This window comes from Hemicordylus capensis, chromosome 1 (assembly GCF_027244095.1).
Source record: "Hemicordylus capensis ecotype Gifberg chromosome 1, rHemCap1.1.pri, whole genome shotgun sequence".
Lineage (NCBI taxonomy): Eukaryota > Metazoa > Chordata > Lepidosauria > Squamata > Cordylidae > Hemicordylus > Hemicordylus capensis.
In genome coordinates, this window is record NC_069657.1 from 35302510 (window position 1) to 35322031 (window position 19522).

At 43.4% G+C, this 19522-nt stretch overlaps 1 protein-coding gene across 9 annotated transcripts in view; it reads left to right on the top strand.

Annotated features, from left to right (window-relative positions):
- Positions 1–16431, top strand: part of PPP4R3A (protein phosphatase 4 regulatory subunit 3A) — a 58415-nt gene extending 41984 nt beyond the window's left edge. For 4 of the 9 annotated variants that reach the window (XM_053269577.1, XM_053269633.1, XM_053269622.1 and 1 more), the window contains 4 exons: positions 8177–8319; positions 9397–9587; positions 10388–10614; positions 15322–16431. In XM_053269577.1, coding sequence (XP_053125552.1) covers positions 8177–8319; positions 9397–9587; positions 10388–10614; positions 15322–15420 — 660 coding nt within the window. In that variant the 3' untranslated portion in view covers positions 15421–16431. Of the gene's footprint in view, positions 1–8176; positions 8320–9396; positions 9588–10387; positions 10615–13044; positions 13124–14992; positions 15059–15321 lie in introns of all 9 variants that reach the window. The other 5 variants (XR_008311051.1, XR_008311053.1, XR_008311050.1 and 2 more) reach the window with 5 other exon arrangements.
- Positions 16432–19522: the final 3091 nt, after the last annotated feature.

Here is a 19522-nt window from a genome sequence, read left to right on the forward strand (position 1 = left end):
AAGTTGTAGGATCTGCTTGTGTATTTCAAAGCAAACACTGAAGAACCGAGCACTGAGATTACGGGCGGCCCTTTATGATGACGCGCTGCGCCCACCGACATGGAGGCCCTCAACATCGAGATCAGGGCTCGACGCCTCGATACTGGGCCCTGATGTTCCTGTGGTGGACCCTGTTAAGCAGCAGTCTAAAGCCCCCGCGGCACAGGAATTCAAACGGCCCGAGGAGGTGGAGGGAAAACGCCACCGGCACAAGCGTCACAAACACAAATCTTCCATGGAAGAGGAGCCAGAGAGTTCTCCGCCTCGGAAAAGGACAAAAAAGACTTGCGTCCATAGCCAAACCCCATCACCTACTGCGCTGCAATCAGACTATGAGGACCGGGACTCCGCGGGGACAGGCACTTCGACACAGTGAGTCACGGTTTCGATGGGGAGCCCAAACTTGCCACCGCCATCGGGATCGATGATGACTCCATCGGGATCGGGCGTAGTAGCGCAAACTGCTTCAGAATTGATGTCGATGCCAGGCTCGGTGTTGAGGGCACAGGACACTTCAACATCGGGAATGTTTGACACTTTGGGATCAAAGGTGCTTCTACAGCGTTGTGGAGCGATGGAGCTTACTCCTGCAAACACCCCGCTTGTATCACCTTCTGTGATTCCAAGGCAGGAATATCGAATAGAGGACTACCTTGATTTTGGAGAGGATGCCGTGGAGAAAGAAATATTGGTGGATTCTAGGGCGAGAACTGACTTGATGGCTCTTCTGGACTCTACAGATAGCACACCAACTGGGTCAACGTTTCATGGCTTCTCTGGTATCGAAGTCGAACATGGTACCAGGCACTTGTCGGTACTGAAGACACCAACTGTGCAGCCAGCACCAAAGACCCCATCGATGTCGCAACTGCATCTGCCTGCTTTACCGAGACCCATTCAACTAATTTCGACTGCCACAAGCCTAGTGCAGGTCCAGAAACCTCCAATGACGGATAGGGTGACACTGACTGGACCGTCTCCATTATTTGTGCGCCCACCTTAGCCTTATTTTGCCTGTCCTTCCTCATCTCAGATGACGCACTTGTGTGGTTTCTCACATGCCCCACCTGTGGTTTACCTGGTGGATTATGCCGACTATAAAATTTGGAAAGCGCAGCAGGAGGCTGGCCTTGTGCAGCCGTCTCTGCAGCTGCAGCCAAGAGCTATACCAGAACAGGCTACTTCACAATTCCCTGACATGGGGAAACAGGACTAGCCAACACTATTCCACTGTACCTATAACTGTGCCCAAAGTGTCCAAGGCACCTACAACATCGGTTAGGCGAGGACAGGATGTGCCAGTTACACCTATTGAGGTGTCAGATTCAGGGGATGCTGATTCCTCTAATACATCAGATACTGACGAGGAGGACCCTATGATTCCTGAGGAGCCGTTGGATCCAGAGCTCCCAGCTGATGTGCCCCCACATACTTTAGTTTCACCGATTGAAGAGCTGAAGGCTTATCACATCCAAATTCATGAGATGGCGGAGGCTCTGGGCCTTGAAATGAAACAGCCAGAGCTGGACTTAAGACTCAGTTTACAATATGATGGCGCGGGCTAAAGTTGCCCATCCAGTGTCTTTACCCATGCTGCCTACAATAACAAAGGCTGTGCAGGCTGCCTGGGAAGTTTTGCAAACATCTACAGCTACCTCACGTAAACTGGAGGGGCTGTATCAGGTGCAGGAGGAGGACAACGGTTACCTCATGAAGCATCCAATACCGAACTCTTTAGTTATAGAAAGTGCCTCTACGAAGGGCAGTCAGCGTCACTCTACGCCTAATGACAAGGAGGGCAGAAAGCTAGATGTGTTGGGCCGGAAGGTCTATGCCACATCGAGTTTGGCGATTAAAATAGCTAACTATTCTGCCTGCTTGGCACAATATGGACACCACATTTGGGATGTGCTTTTTCAGGACTCTGCAACAACGTTGCCAGAGGAATTTCAGGATAACTTTAAAAAGACTTATGAGAAGGCTACGGTTGTGACAAGCCATCTACTAAGCACATTTAAGCATGCAGCGGAGACAGTCTCGAGCAATGACCGCTGCAATAACCCTGCCACGCCATGCATGGTTGTGTTCAACCAATTTTCAGCAAGAAATGCGAGATAAGGTGGAACACTTACTTTTTGATGGCAAAGGGCTCTTTGCTGAAACTACGGATTCAACCATGCAGTCCTGGAAGCAGTCGAAATTCACAGCAAAGACGTTCATGGCTACCACGGGAGGCCAGGCGTCACGGAACCGGATGTACGGAAGGCAACAAGGTTGCTCAGCGTACAGACAGGAAAAAAGGGATTATAGGAGGCGGTATAAGCTTTTCCAACGCAACAAGCCCTATACCCAAGGTCAGAGGGGTCAGAAACAAAGCAAGGACCAGCAAAAGCAGTCTCTTTGATGGGAAGGTCCATCCACTTCAACTAACAATACCCAAGGCCCGCAACATCAGTCTTGTGCATGTCAGCACATCCATCAAGCTGGCAAGCCATGCCCAAGCATGGCACAATATAACATCAGATCAGTGGGTCTTGAAGATCATAAGGTCTGGCTGTGCGATAGAGTTCAAAACTTTGCCATCTTTCCAAGGTATAACGTATACCAGACCGACCCAAGTGCTGATGGACGAAGTACAGTTGTTGTTGGAGAAATGAGCAGTTGTTCCAGTGAAGTGGATGGACAGAATGGAGGGATTTTATTCCCATTACTTTCCAAGAAGGATGGGGGATTAAGAGTGATTATGGACCTAAGAGACTTAAACTTTTATGTAGACACGAGGAAATTCAGGATGATTACGCTTCAGGGTATTCTACATCTTCTGGTTTGGGAGGAGTGGGCCGTGAAGGATGGACCTGAAGGATGCTTATTTTCATATAGGCATTCGCAAAAGCCATCACAAGTACCTGCGTTTCACCGTAGGAAATACAGCGTACCAGTATGTGATTTTGCCATTCGGCCTATCCACAGCGCCACGAGTATTCACCAAAGCAATGGCAACTGTCGTAGCATACTTAAGAACAAGGGGGATAGTAATTTATCCTTACTTAGACGACTGGCTTTTGGTCAGTGACAAAAAAGAAGAGTTGCTTTCGCAAGTCCAGTATGTGCTCAGTCTCCTGAAGTATTTAGGAATCAAAGTGAGCTTTAAAAAATCAAGCTTGGAACACCAGAGAAGAGTAAGTTACATAGGTACGGAGTTGGACATGCAGGAGAAGAAGGCTTACCTGCCAGAGTCCAGGTATGTACAGATCAAGGAGCTTATACACTTGTTCCAACGACAGCCAAGGCAACCGGCGGTGTCAGTTCAGAGGCTCCTTGGTCTTATCGCGTCGTGCAGTGTGACAGTTTGCAACACTCACTTACATATGTGCACACTTCAGATTTGGTATCTCAGGAACTTCTGCCCAGATCACGACAATCAGCAGAAGTGGCCTACGCTAACGCTAGTAGTATTGAAATCGTTGGATTGGTGGATGATTCCTTCCAATTTGCTGACAGGCGTGCCTTTCCAGCCGCTCACCCCCACATGCAGTTTGACAATGGACGCTTCCCTACAGGGCTGGGGCGCACATTGCCTAAACCATCAGATACAGGGGCGATGGTCCAGTCATAAGAGAAAGAAGCACATATATTATCTGGAACTCCTTGCTGTGTTTCTAGCCCTGAGAGCTTTTCAGCCGCTACTGCGGGGAAGGGTTGTGCAGGTTCACCTGGACAACACCATGGCGCTGGCGTACCTAAACATGCAGGGAGGGACAGTGTCGCGGTCACTATGCCTACTGAGTCAAAACATCTGGGAGTGGTGCATAGCTCAGACCATAACCCTGATGGCATTGCATATAAGAGGAGTGGACAATGTTCAGGCGGATGACCTCAGCCGATCACTGCTACGCAACCAACACCACGAATGGGAGTTGAACATGATCGATCTAAGAGCCCTGTTCAGCGACTGGGGTTCGTCGTATGTGGATCTGTTTGTGACTGCTGCAAACGCAAAATGTCCAGCTTATTGCTCACGTGCAGGGATAGGCAAGGAATCACTAGGAGATGCATTTCAATTCAGATGAACCGAGAGACTGTTCTATCTGTTCCCACCACAGCCACTGATAACGGGTTGTCTCGCATTTGCTTAGGGACGCCACAAGGGGCATCTTGATAACACCATGGTGGCCCAGACAACAGTGGTTCTCGACGGTGTTGCATCTGTCAGGTGGGGTCTACCACAGATTTCCCAACCAACCGGACTTGTTGTTGCAGAGCCACGGCGCAATTCACCACCCCCAGTTGGAAACGCTGAGGCTGACGGCATAGCGCATAGCTTATTAAATAAAATACTGTTAAATAATAGGAAAAGGTCAACACGCCTAAATTATAACAGCAAATAGAGGCGTTTAAAAGTGCATGCCAAACAGCATAGATTCTTTCCTAAGAAGGCTACGGTCAAGCGTTGTTGTATATGACAACCCTTAAAATGGTGGGCCTAGCAAATACAACTTTGAGAGTGCATTTGGCAGCAATCTCTTCAGAGCATGGGGGATGGGGAGATACAACAGTATTTATTTATTTATTTGTTTGATTGATTTTTATACTGCCCTTCCAAGCTGGCTCAGGGTGGTTTACAATTAAAAAACAGAAATCATTAAAAACAATTAAAATAGAAATACAAATATAAACATCAAATTTAAAAACATCTTAAAAAACAAACTATCAAAACAATTAAAACCTTGAAAACCAGGTTAAGATTAAAACAGTTAAAACTAAATTAAAAACCCTGAAAGGCCAGGCCAAACAGATAGGTTTTAAGGGCTCTCTTGAAGGACAGCAAAGAATTAAGATTACGAATTTCTGCCAGGAGTGCATTCCACAGTCCAGGAGCAGCCACAGAGAAGGCCCGCCTCTGAGTCGCCACCAGACGAACCGGTGGTAACTGGAGACGGACCTCCCCAGATGACCTTAACGTGCAGTGGGGATCATGTAAAAGAAGGCGCTCTCTAAGATATCTCAGACCCAAGCTGTTCAGGGATTTAAAGGTAATAACCAGCACTTTGTATTTTGCCCGGAAACATATCGGCAGCCAGTGTAGCTGTTTCAAAACAGGCATCGTATGGTCTCTCCGGGTTGCCCCAGAGCAACCTGGCTACCGCATTCTGAACTAACTGAAGTTTCCGGACTACGTAGAAAGGCAGCCCCACGTAGAGCGCATTGCAATAGTCAAGCCGGGAGGTTACCAGCTGATGCACCACTGTTCTGAGGTCATCCTCTTCAAGGAATGGGCGCAGCTGTCGAATCAGCCGAAGCTGATAGAAAGCACTCCTGGCCATGGCCTCCACCTGAGATACCAGGGTGAGGCCTGGGTCCAGGAGTACTCCCAAGCTGCGCACCTGCTCCTTCTGGGGGAGTGTAACCCCATCCAGCACAGGAAGATCTAACTCACCCCTCAGATTCTGAGCCCCCACAATGAGCACCTCCGTCTTGCTTGGATTCAGCTTCAATTTGTTATGCCTCATCCAGCCCATTACTGCCTTCAGGCAGGCGTTTAGAGAATGAGTGCCATTACCTGAAGATGAAAAGGAGAAGTAGATTTGGGTGTCATCAGCATACTGATAACACCCAGCACCAAACCTCCTGATGACCTCACCCAGCGGTTTCATGTAGATGTTAAAAAGCATTGGTGACAGAATGGAGCCCTGAGGGACTCCATATAACAGCTCCTGTTTTGAGGAGCAACTGTCACCAAGCTCCACCATCTGGAATCTACCCGAGAGATAGGAACGGAACCACTGCAAAGCAGTGCCCCCTATCCCCAACTCCCCCAGGCGATCCAGAAGGATACCATGGTCGATGGTATCGAATGCCGCCGAGAGATCCAGAAGAACCAGCAGAGTCACACTCCTTCTGTCGATTCCCCGGTAAAGGTCATCTATAAGGCCGACCAAGGCTGTCTCAACCCCATAGCCATCTCTAAAGCCAGTTTGAAATGGGTCTAGATCAGTGATTCTCAAACTTGGGTCCTCAGGTGTTATTGGACTTCAACTCCCATAATCCCCAACCAAAGGCCACTGAGGCTGGGGATTATGGGAGTTGAAGTCCAATAACACCTGAGGACCCAAGTTTCAGAATCCCTGGTCTAGATAATCAGTTTTCTCCAAGACTGCCTGGAGCTGGTCGGCCACCACCCTCTCAATCACCTTGCCCAACCAAGGGAGATTGGAGATTGGCCTGGATTTTCCCATCCAGATTGCAAAAAGTTCATCAAGGGTCTGAATAATTTTTTTCCACCAATACGGCGGCCGCAGCAACAATGGGACTTGTCATTAGTGCTGCAGGCGTTACTGCAACAAGCGTTCGAACCAATGGCTAGGGCTTCCTTATGCTTAAAGACTTTGAAGACTGCCTTCTTGATAGCAATCACGACGGCGAGGAGACTAAGTGAACTGGCGGCCCTCAGGGCAGATCGCCCTTTCATACAGATTTATCTGCACAAAGTTATCCTCCGCCTGGATCTGCGTTTCCGCCCCAAGGTGACAACTGATTTTCGCATCAATGCGGATATAATACTGCCAACTTTATTTCAAATCCCTGAGTCGAGCCTAGAAAAGGCCATGCATACTTGGAGGGCACTTCTATACTACTTAGATGCTACAAAACGTATTTGGTGCACAAACTAACTGTTCGTCCTGTATAAAGGGAACTCTAAGGGGCACTCTGTTTCAAGGCAGAGGTTGGCACAATGGATTGTGCAGACCATAAAGCTTGCCTATGCTGGTCAGGGCAAAATCCCGCCAGGAACCGTTACTGCACATGCTATGAGGGCTTATGCTTTCTCGGCGGCGAACTTGGCAGGAGTTTCAATGACTGATATCTGTAAGACAGCAACCTGGTCTTCAAGCCAACCCTTCATATAGCATTATGCAATAGATTTGTGACAAATTAAAGAAGGAGAGTTTGGGCATGGAGTTCTAAAACAGGTGCTGCCATGAACAAGTAGTTACTACCCACCACCAGGGTAACAGCTGACTACTCACTCAGTGTTATGAATGCAATGGATCACGATCCAGATAAACAGGTTGCTTACCTGTAACTGATGGTCTGGAGGTGATCCGTTGTATTCATAAGACTCACTTGAACCTCCCCACAATGTAAGAGCAGGACAAATTGTATTAAGAATGTCAAAAAAGGCAACTGACGGTCTGCCAGAAACTGAGTAAGACACGCCCCAACTGCAAGGGATAAGGAGAGCACAATCTCATGCATGGCAGTTGGAGGCGGCACGAGAAGCTAGCTAATCGGTCCGTGAGGTCACTGCTCAGGCACAGAACCCAATGTTATGAATACAACGGATCACCTCCAGATCATCAGTTACAGGTAAGCAACCTGTTTTTCTAGAATTTCCTCTACATGTTCATTCAATCTCCTTCCCTTCCTCCCTAAGGGACGGCCTGAGTCAGCAGCAGACTTTTCTGAATGGTGTTCTGTTCTAACACTGGTTTTGATTGGCTCCATCGAATCTTACAAGATCTGGACACCCTGTATAGATACAGGGAAATAGTTGCAAAACTTCCTCAAGCATGATCTGTAATTCAGTCTCAGTTTAGCCTACAGGGAAACTGTGGAAAGGTACCTCCAACCTGTTGAACTCCGCTTATGGAAGGTGCTTGTGCCCTGTTTATGGTGATTTCACACTACTGTGCTCCATACAACAGTTTCAGAGGGTCCATTGACCTTCAGGAGCAGCCTACTCAAGGAACTGCCCTAGAGAAGGTGGTTCAAGGAAGATGGATTTTGTGAGTGCCATTGCACTCCCATTAATCCCCCCCTCCCCATTTGTTTACTATTCTGTACTCATGGATACAATTTTCTATTGCCAACAGTATATCACAGAGTGATAGAAACATGCCTCTTTCTGGAGCTGCTTTTGTTATAGGGTTATAATTTGATTTGCTGCAAACCTTTGCTACATATTCTGTGGTGACAGGCATATTTAACTTCTGCTGTTGAATTGTTGTATGGATGAAAGACTAACTGAACAAACTAGAATAAATCCCTCACAGCATTTTGAGAGTAATCTTCATGGCTTTTCTATATTTTACTTTTTTAACATTTTTAATTGGGGGAAAAAAACTTTATTTTCTAGGAAGACATAAAATCCTTAACCGCTCATGTAATTGAGAATTACTGGAAAGCACTAGAAGATGTAGATTATGTGCAGACATTCAAAGGTTTGAAATTGCGTTATGAACAACAAAGGGAAAGACAAGATAATCCCAAACTTGACAGGTTAGTGTACACTGAAATCTTTATTAGATTCTTCATAACAGACCTTCCTGTTGAGGAGAAACAAGAGTTTTTAAAAAAAACCACCCAAAAACATTTGAGCAGAATAGTTCAGTACTGATTCAAAGTTGCTCAAGTGTCTGCTTTTAGTGGCCATTTGGCTGACATTTCATTTTAAAATGAAGAGCATAAATGAGGCTGTAATAGTAATTGAATTGTGTTGGGAGGAAACTTTTAATTATATATGTATATATCATTTAATATGGATGAATTATAATGAAAATGCACACTTCCATACAGTTGATGGAAAGAATAGCTCTTAATGAATATCTATAATGCATATTTCCCAACACCAAAAAAGGCCATGAACCCCTGAAACCTACTATTGTAATTCAGTTCAGTGATATCAGGAAAGTTTATTTATATTATATTATATTATATTATATTATATTATATTATATATTTTATATATATATATATATATATATATATATATATATATATATATATATATATGAGACACACAAAAGACATGAAAGCAATGTCACACAAGCACATCATTGATAATTTCATCTTGATGATTAACATATCCACTTATATTATAATTAGTTTGTTTCATTCTAAACATACTGGGAGGAGAGCTGGTCTTGTGTTAGCAAGCATGAATTGTCCCCTTTGCTAAGCAGGGTCTGCCCTGGTTTGCATTTGGATGGGTGACTACATGTGAGTGCTATAAGATATTCCCCTAAGGGGATCAGGCCACCGCTCAGTGTTAGAGCATCTGGTTTGCATGCAGAAGGTCCCAGGTTTACTCCCTGGTATCTCCAGGTAGGGCTTGGAAAGACCCCTGCCTGAAACCTTGGGTAGCTGCTGCCAGTCAGTGTAGACAGTACTAAGCTACATGGACCAATGGTCTAATTCGGTATAAGGTAGCTTCCTATGTTCCTAAACATTTCCTTGGGGAATTGTGTGAGAACTGCATGGATTCAAGTAAGCTTAGTTTATTTTTGAGTTCATACTTTTAGTGTGTTTGCATAAACTTATACCTCACTCTGGGGGAAAAAACTTTTTCCCCCATAGCATGCGTTCCATCTTGAGAAACCATAGATACCGGAGAGATGCAAGGACCCTGGAGGACGAGGAAGAAATGTGGTTCAACACTGACGAAGATGACATGGAAGATGGAGAGACAGTGGTGCCACCATCTGACAAAAGTAAAAATGATGAAGATATTATGGATCCTATAAGTAAATTTATGGAAAGAAAAAAATGTAAGCAGTTGAAAGATCAACACATTTCTGCTTTAAATAATATGAAGCCTATAGTGAAAAAACTGGTTTTTACTCCAAAGTCCTGTTCAGCATAGCACAATTTGTTACCATTGTTAAAGGAGTAGACCCAGGGATCTGGAGTGTTCTCACCTCTTCGGCACAAATTCCTTCTTGTCCTTCTGCCGATTACCTTTGTTACAGCTTATATCGGCACTGGACTTAGAGTTAATGTGCACCTCGGGTTTGCTGTTAACCAGATTTTGCAAACGGGGTTTGAAGCTATTTACAAAACCTCTTTAAACAGCAAACCCATTAAAATGATGAATGGTTTCTTTTGAACACTTGTCAGTTTCCTTAAAAAGCAGTTATGTGAAGAAACCCTGTCAAGACTAAAACAATTAAAGGTGTAATTGAACATCCTTGTCATTCTTTTTGAGCCTTCAAGAAATAGCTATGTTTATAATTACATTATGAAAACTGTAAGAACAGCAGAAGGTTGTGCAAGAACAGTTCAGCAACTGGATGTGCCTTGCACATGAGTTTCTGTATGGGCATTTTTTATTTTTAGATTTGGTCTCTCTTTTTCTTAGTGTATTCAAAGATTTGGACAGGCATGTTGCATGCCACAACTAATCAAGTCACAAGAGCCACTTTTTCACACTTACTGGAAAGCAATGATAACATGTAACTAGGATATACAGGAATATGACAGTATGAGTGAAAGTTGGTTTTTGTGTGTCATAAACCTATTGCATTTTGTGGTAGAACGTCTGTTACAATTGTATTGTTTTATATTCCAGTTAAAGAAAGTGAAGAAAAGGAGGTCCTTCTGAAAACGAATCTTTCAGGTCGTCAGAGCCCAAGTTTTAAACTTTCCTTCTCTAGTGGTACAAAGGCTAACCTCACCAGCCAGTCATCTGCCAGTAATTTACCTGGGTCTCCAGGGTCACCGGGATCTCCTGGGTCACCGGGATCGCCTGGATCAGTTTCTAAAAGCACATCTCAGATGGCAGCTATAACTACCAAGGTACTGTTTTCACCCAGTTCAAATCATGCTTGTTATATCACAACTGTGTACGAGTCCCTAAGTTTGTCATTCATATGAGTCAAAGTTCAAGTTCATAGTGTGTTTCTTCTATAAACTGGTCCTTGCTACTGGGGAAGAGACCTTAAAATAATGCCAGTTTAGGAGCTATGTTCATATTCAGTTGAAGATTTCGTCTAGTTATTATGAGGAAAAGAATTGAAAGAGTTAATAAAGCTATTGTTATAGTTCTACCCCATTCACTTCTAATTTCGGTCTGTTTGGGCATATTACATCCTCCCTTAGACACACAGTAGCCACCATCCAGACTAATGGAATAAACACTTGGAATAACATTTCACACACGCCACAGGGGAAGGGCATTTTTTGCTGATCCCCCTCCATGCCTCTGCAGCCCTCCATGCCTCTCAAAAACATGTCCCTGTGGGCTAATATCAGATAAAGGTGGTAGATATTGTACCTCAAATACCTGAAGGGCTGTAGATATGGGAGAAGGTGCTTCCTCAACTATGCCAGACCTAGGCCATATAGAATTTTAAAGGTAAGAAGTGGCATTTTGAATTTAATCCAGAAACAGATTGGTCCAGTGGAGCATCTGTAGTATTGAGTTACATGCTTCCTCTGGTTTACACTAGCAGTTAAACTGACTGATGTATGCTAGACCAGTGGAAGTTTCTGAACTATCTCCAAAGGCAGAATTACATGAAGCAAACTGTTGTTGTCCAATCAAGGTTACAAAAACCTGCACAACAGTAGTGAGTTCTCCCTGATTCCAGAAGGAGCATAAATGATGTAAGCCAAAGCTGATAAAATGCACTTTTCCACCCCAGAGCATGCCTAGATTGTGAACTTGGTCTCTTAAGGGGTGTGTGACCTCATCGAAGGCAGAGATTCCACTATTTCCCCAGAACTAGTATCATACACCATGAGCAACTCACTCTTCTCTGTATGAAGCTTCAACTTATTACAGCCCTACAGCCCAGTACCAATGTCAGGTAGTTATTTTAAGAATGAAACTGTCACACCTGTTCAGATAGAAAAGAAAAAAGTTGGGTGGCCAGCTGTAATGGCCTTTGTCTGGGGATTATGAGAGTTGTGGTTAACATCTGGGAATCCCTGTTACAGGGAACACTGGTGAGCATCAGTGTATTAATGGACAACCCACTCCAAATGTTTCTTCTAGAAACTTATATAAGCCCTGCAGGATTCCACAACTTGTGGGGGCGGGGGGGGGGGGGTAGGTAGACTATGTGGCTACTAATTCCCTAGGTCATGGGGCTTAAGGAAGGGCTGCTTGATTAAAAGCCTTGAGACTGTTTCTTTGAGACTAAGTGAAACCACGTCCTTTTTCAGTGGGATGTTTGTTTTAATTAACAAACAAGCCACTGGCTTACCTACTTGTCAAAACTATCCCTGATGGGAAAGGGTCCAGCAGCTATGCTGTCCCGTCCTTGGGCATCAGCAGTTGCTGATCCTGTTCACATCTTTGGGCATCAGCAATTGAAATTCATTCAGACTGACAAGGATACCTCCACCATGGACTCAAGTAAAAGTGGAGCAATGCTTTTGAAAGAGAACTCTTCAGAACTGTCAGAGGCTAATGAGGGTTCGAAACCTTTGACTGAAAAAGAGCCAAGGTGGGTGAGGAGAAGCTGTGTTGGGGAAACTGTAAAAGATGTTAGAAAAATAAGTGTAGGTCTTGGTTTTTAAGCTATGTTTTGTCAGATTGGCTATAGTTTTTCCCTGCAGCCACATTGTCAGTAACTACCTATTGAACCATGAAGAGGCCTAGGTTATGCCATCAGGGAGACACCAGAAGCTGTTGTGTCCACAGCCTGTGTCAGCTCTTAATTGTAGGAGTTAACTAGGGCTTTGACAAATTAGTTGGCCAAACTTGCCAAAGAATTGCCAGTGGCTGCCTGGCAACCAAATTAGATCAGTAAACCTCTGGATTCAGACCGTCTTAATAGGCCCATTACCCCTGAAGAAACTATTCAGTCTGTAAACTCAATCTTACTCAAATACTGATCCATCCATGATGCTGGCACTCCTATCAATGGATCACCCATAACTTCCTTGTAAAAGACTAAATCTAGGATGTAATCAGCAGTGTGTGGGTGGGTGGATCCAAATACACTGGGATCACCTCATGGTTGTCAAGGCAGCTGTGATACCCTAGCATGCTAAATCTGGGAGACATAATCTGTGACCACCTGGGTCAGCTCAGCAAATCTTAGTGGGCTGGTTTGTATGCTAGCAGAATCACCATTCTATCCTGTGTGCCCAAAACCAAGTTCACATCCTGTGAATATGGGTTATATCCCAGTCAAAGTGTCTGGTAAGAGTGGTGGTATCCTTTATGGATTATAGAAACACAGCCTCCCTGCTTACTTACCCTGTGTTTTTCCTCAGCAGAGTACCTAACTGACAACAGCTGGGCCTACATAGGTCCTCCAGCTATATCCAGTCAGGTCTCTGTCAAACATAACAGGTCAGTCTTCTCCAAAATTAAATCACAGATGTATTTTTCTGAGAAACATCCTGGAGCTTTTAAAAAGAAAAAGAAAAAAGGGCAAGCTGTGGTTCAGTGCATAATGAAGTTGACTCCCTGGAAGCTGAGGCCTGAGAGAGGGAGAGCCTCTAAAACCACTTTTCTCTCGCCAGTTACCATATTTCCCCTTCCCCATGATGACACCAGTCTGCCAGCACTTTCTCCAGAGCCATTGCATTTATGAAACCAGCGCCTTCCTTCTCTTACAAGAAAGGCCCCTGGACTTCTTTTTATATCTAACTTTGATTTTCCACAGTCATAGGCAAGAAGTTAAGGGCTAAAACCTTTTTTTATCTCAGAATGATAGTTGAAAAGAGTTTTGCACTTTAATAGACCTATTGCTAAAAGCAGCTTGAGGATGCAAAAGCCACAAAACAGCAGCTGTTCTCTCAAATCTCATGTGTATGTCTGTGCAGAGAGATACAGAAGCAGCCTTCTAAGGGCTGGTTTTTCTGGCAGCTAGCACGGAGGTGGGCACACTTAAGGCATCTGGGAGCTGCCTTTTTTTTTGGCTTGCTTGCTAAAGGGAGGTAGAGCCAGTCACAAAATGGCAGCTTGTACAAAAAAATTTTCCACAGAATAAGGGAGTTCCACATCAGAACTGTTGAATTTCAGAATAATTGTACTGCAGGACAGGAGAGCAAGAGGCGTTGCTTTGTAGGGGTTAAAACTGGAGAGGAATTATTAGGAAGAAGGTGAAAGTAAACCTGAGCACTCAAAGAAAGGGAGAGAGTTAAAATCGTGTGACCCTAAACCCACCCCCGTCAGCCAGCCAATCAGATTTGCAATGTCAGCAAGAAGGGAGGGAGAAGCAAGTCCAAATGCCTGGAAAGCTACTTCAGATAAGCCTGGTTGCTTCCAGTGGCTTCTGAGCTACATAATGCCTATCTCTTCTCTAGCAGCATACTTAAATTGGACATCAGTTGTTTTTAAAAAACAGGGCATTTGCCTCAAGCATTATAAAAGGTGATAGGAGAAATGAGCATTCTTGAGCCTATTGGCTGTGTTCATAGAAGAAATGTTCTGGAAAGGGAACCAATAATTACTGATTAGGTAGTAAGATCATGGCACCAGCCTTAGTTTTTCAGCATTCAACCAATAGATGTTTGTGTTTCACTGTGACTGCTCTCAAGTTGTGCAAATTTACTTTTGTGCTTCACATCCTCAAAGATCATTATAATCACTTATGATCATCTATGAAAATCTTGTGATAACTTCAGCCCATTAAATGTGAAGTAATATCTCACTGTGCTTTATCCAAATGGTGTGTGTGTGTGTGTGTGTGTGTGTGTGTGTGTGTGTGTGTGTGTAGAATACATGTGTGTAGAATACAGCATGACATTCAATTGATTTTTTTTCTTTTTTGCATTTTAAAAAGACCATTGTATTTATGGTTGTCAACATTACTAATTCATTCTCTGCTCGGGTAACACTTGTGCCAGCATGTTCCTTCATATGTGTTGAGTAAGCACAGCTCTCGTCTTGGCTCTTGATGAAAATTCATAGGGGATGGAATATGGAATAGTTGTAGCAACTCATCATCTCTGAACAGAACACCCTTTAATTATAGACACAGTCACCTTGGCTGCTAGAAATAGAGATTTAGGTGACAGCCTTCTGCACAGTACAGGAGTTAATGTTGCTAGATGGCCATTAATGATGGGGTGTGTTTTTTGTCATTTTTCTTAAGTCTTATAACTTGTGAACAATACATTCAAATGGGTGTTTTGCATGTATATCAGATTACTATAGTTTTAAATGAAAGAGACCATATCATTAAATTATCCTAATTGATAATTCAATTTGAAGGATGTTCCATACTGTCTCTGAAGTACGCCAGATCGTTCATTGCTGCAGTCCTGCCAGCTTTTCTAGGTAAAAGACATTTCCATGTTTGTACAGATAGCCAAACATTGTCATCTCTTTTCATTTGAACCCAAACTATCCCCAGTAGTAGCATTACTTAATCTGTTTTAGATGTGTATTTGCAATCTTGAAAGATTTTCACATATGTGAAGATGGCAGTTTTTAATACAACTTCAGATTGCCTGTCTGTTAGAGCATAGTAATTTGGTGGTAGCTTTGCTTTTGGACCTTGGAGAAACTAACATTGTTTGCAATGTTATTTACTTCTTTAGGGAGGCCTGGTGGGCCTTGTAGATTATCCAGATGATGATGACGAGGATGATGAAGAAAGTCTACCTTTGTCACAGAAAACAAAGCTAGAGTCATCATAATGACAGCTCTGAAGATCAGTTGGGGTATAAACTAGCCCTCTAGAGGAGAAAAAAGTCCATAATTGAACGCTGCAATCTCTAACTACTGTGTATAACACAGATCATCTTTAAAACATGGATTTCTGCTAATCAAGTGCCAATTTGAAGGAGCAGAAGAAGAGGAAATGCTACGTTTAATGGAAAAGACATGCCTTTGACCTCTCCAGCTTGGACCACATAATATTGCCCTTTTCTCAGGGAAGGAAATGGAAATATATATATATATATATATATATATATATATATATATATATATATATATATATATATATAAAAAAGCCAACAGGGCAGGAGTTTTGGTAGTGGAACTCTGGATTGGCTGTTCAGTTGCTACAATCAGAATATGCTTTCTTGACCATATATGGAACTTTGAAGAAAAAGGCTTTTCTGCCATAATTCTTCACTAGCTGAGAATGCCAGCAGTTTCTTTGTATAAAGAGACCTGCCTTTTGAAACCATACATTCTGAACATTTTAGTCAAGCCACCACAGGTTTTAAAAAGAACTCTTTGGGGGAGGGTTGAACATAAGTTTCCTCTTTTTTAAAAAAAAAAAATCTGTTCCCTTTTGCCCTTTAAACTGCAGAATTTTGTTTGGAGGTGGGGGATTTGTTTATCCCTTGATTAAAGATTGAATGGAATTCTAGATGTGGTCACTTTGTGTCATAATTTTATTTTTATTTTGCCCCACACACACCCCTGAGTGTATACTTAGTTGTTGAGTATATATTTGGGACCATTAAAATTTTTTTGATGTAATATAAATCTTGCTGTTGTGCTGGTACCTGTTTCACCTGTGTAATTCTGTTCTACATCACAATTCTTAATTTGTTTAGGATTTTATGGGAGATGGTATAGTTTTTATTTAAAAAAAAGAGCAAATTAACCTTGCCACAATGTGCATACAAAAGCAATACTATTTTGTGACTAAATATTTTATATTAAACTTTACATCATCAACTGTCTTGAAACAATTCAGGGAAATAGGTTGGATTTTTTTTTTAAAAGTACTTTGAAGAAACCTATAAATATGAAATTAGTATTCCAAAGAGATTTTGAAATTTCTTAACTGGGAACTATGCTGGTACGTTTAAATCAAATTTAATGTGGTTATTTAATAGAAAAAATATACTGACACATTTGAGTTCTGAAAATAAAAAAGAATAATTTAAAACAAAAGAATTACTGCATTAGTGGTATTTTTTTTTTTAAAAAAAATTCTGATTCCCTTTGGAATACCAGTTTTACTGTGTCAGATTATTTTGGGGTTATGGAATATTTATGAGAGCTGTGTTAATCTATTCTAGTTCTTAAGGGCGAAATTAGTTTTTGTGAAACAGAGTATCTATCCTCCCTGCAAACATTACTAATTTGAGTTCTGTAAGCACAAGAACTGGTAGTATCCATTTGTCAGAAATAGTTACTTGACATTTTCTGGGAAATATATGGAGAAATAGACCAGGTTCTCATCACGATTAATTTCTAGGGTGAAACCTCAGCTCAGTACAAGATTGGTGTGCAGAGAGAAAATAATGAGTGAAGTAGGCTTGTGATGCATGTATTTGAATGTTTTCATCTTCCAAACAAAACATCCAACATTTGCAAGAAATATCAGGTATTTAGAATGCTATCTTTAAGTAGTGCATTATAGCCTAGATTACTTGCTAGTTGCTCTTTAGGTTGAGGGAGAAGAATGCTCTTGACGTTGAGCTTTTCCCTTGGGAAGCAACAAATGAGATCTTCTGTGTAATTCATTAATCCTACCATTCAGCAATTGACTATTAAGAGCAACTTGTCTAGTAGCAGTTTAGTTACTTCAGTTCTGCTTATTTATGCTACAGAACAATCCATTTTATGACACTTAAATTCTGTAAGGCAGCTTGCATCACTTAAACCCAGAGAGGTCAATTTTGAAAACTGACTTAATTGCTCACTTCACTGGATGTTACCTTGCCTCTTATAACATGCAGATCTGGAAGTGATCAATTGTCATCATGAGAAATGGGTTACTGTGCCTGCACAGGGACCTCACAGAAGGATTAACTAGCTCCTCATTGGCACCCCTCCCTGCCGTGCATGTGTTCCGTGCCTTGCTTTTCTTGACAGTCAGACGCCATTTTGTCTGTTTCTTTTCTACTGCTGATGCGTTTGGACCTTCGGTTCATTGCTCCTCAGTTTTAGAAAAGGTGTTACTTCGGACAGATTTCTGGTGCTAACTCGGACTGTAACCTCAACTATTCTTTGTCTTTCCTTTGGACATTGACGTTGACAGGCCCTTTTTCGATGTCTTCCCTGGAGTCTGTGTGCGCACAGTCTCAAACCCTGCGGGATAATCTCGAGGAGATTGTCTTCAAGAAGCCCAAGTCTTCTGACCATAGGCATAAGAAGTGCAAATAACGTCATGTGGCCTCTGATAGCGACTCGCCGCCTCCAAAAAAGCATAAGTTGAAGTCGGCTCACTCTTTGAGGTCGAGGACCCCCTCGCCATCAACAGTCCAATATCAACCACCGATACCGTTGTCGAGTCTGTGATGCAGGGGCTGGTCTTTTTGTGCCACTTGATGCCATCATGTTCGGTACTTCTGACCATCCCATCGATCTCGACAACAACTGCCATCTCAACATTGATGTAAACGCTGGTCTTCCCGATTCTGACTACTTCGGTCTTCCCTTCGACTTCCTCGATGTCGACAGTCAATACCGATGCGTGCATCCAGCGCCGTGCTAATCTGTCCTCTCTGACAGCTGCTGTTATTCCTCAGCAGCATAAACCGTTGCCTCTCTTGCCTGCGAGGACACCCTTGAAATCACCTCACGCTTTTCGATACCACAGATGATGCCTTATTAGATGAAGGCACTGTGAAGTCCCTGTCTAATGCTTTGGACTCTGGCATGACTACCCCCTCGGGTTACACTTTCCAGGGATTCTTCACTCCTGATTTGGATACCAAAGAAAGTCAATGTTGATGAGGATATACCTATTCCGAAGATGCCTTTGATGTCTCCCCTTCGGATTGGGGCCAGGTCTTCCACCTATTCGATGCTGATGGTCATCCCACTTGCCACTGCTTCGCTCTTGAAACCAATGCCTTCCTTTATGCCACCTCCTTTAGTGCCTCCAAAGAGCCCCACTCATGCCTGTGGGTTTAGGCACACTATTTCTCCATCCACACAGTTGGATTGGGCAGAGTTCCAATTATGGAAGACTCAGTGGTTGCTGCAGGGCATGCTGCTGCGTCAACCTACGCTTCTTGCACCTCAACGTGTGCCACTTGTCCATCCTCTGGCAACGCTGCTTTCTAAACCACCTGTACCACCTTTACTCATGAGCCAGTATGTTCAGACAACACCAGTGCCACTTAACACCTCGTGTTGCAGACAGAACTACCTCCTCAGCTGCCAGTTGCCCCTGTTGGGCCTGTTCCAGATCTGCCCACACCTGCCCATCCTCAGGCGTCACCTGCCCGAGTTGAGCCCATGGAATCTTCTGAGGAAGATTCCTATGATTCCTCTGACACTGACACAGCATGACAGTGCCACACCAAGACATCCTTCTGATCTGCCTTCAGATGTGCCATTCGGAGATGCTTTCCACATCTCCCAGCGAGGAACTGAAATCATACACTAAGATGATTCAGCAAATGGCAGAGATGCTTGAACTCGAGATCAAAGGTCATGCTGCTGACCTACAGGACTCTGTCTATAAAATGTTGGTGACCATGCAATCCACAGAACTGATTGCACTGCCTATGCTATAACCAAGGTGGCTAAAATTTCCTGGGACTGCTTGCAAACATCAATCCCTACACTGAAGCGTTTGGAGACACTTTATCATGTGCAAGAAGAGGACAACCTCTACTTACTTAAACACCCGGCCCCAATTCTTTAGTAATTGATTGTGCCTCTTCTAAACCTGGCCACCGCCACACTACCCCCTCTGTCAAGGAGGGTAGGAAACTTGATGTTTTTGGATGGCGTATTTATTCTACTGCCAGTCTCTCCATTCACATAGCGAACTACGCAGCCTGCATGGCCCACTCTAATTACATTCTTTGGGACTCGTTC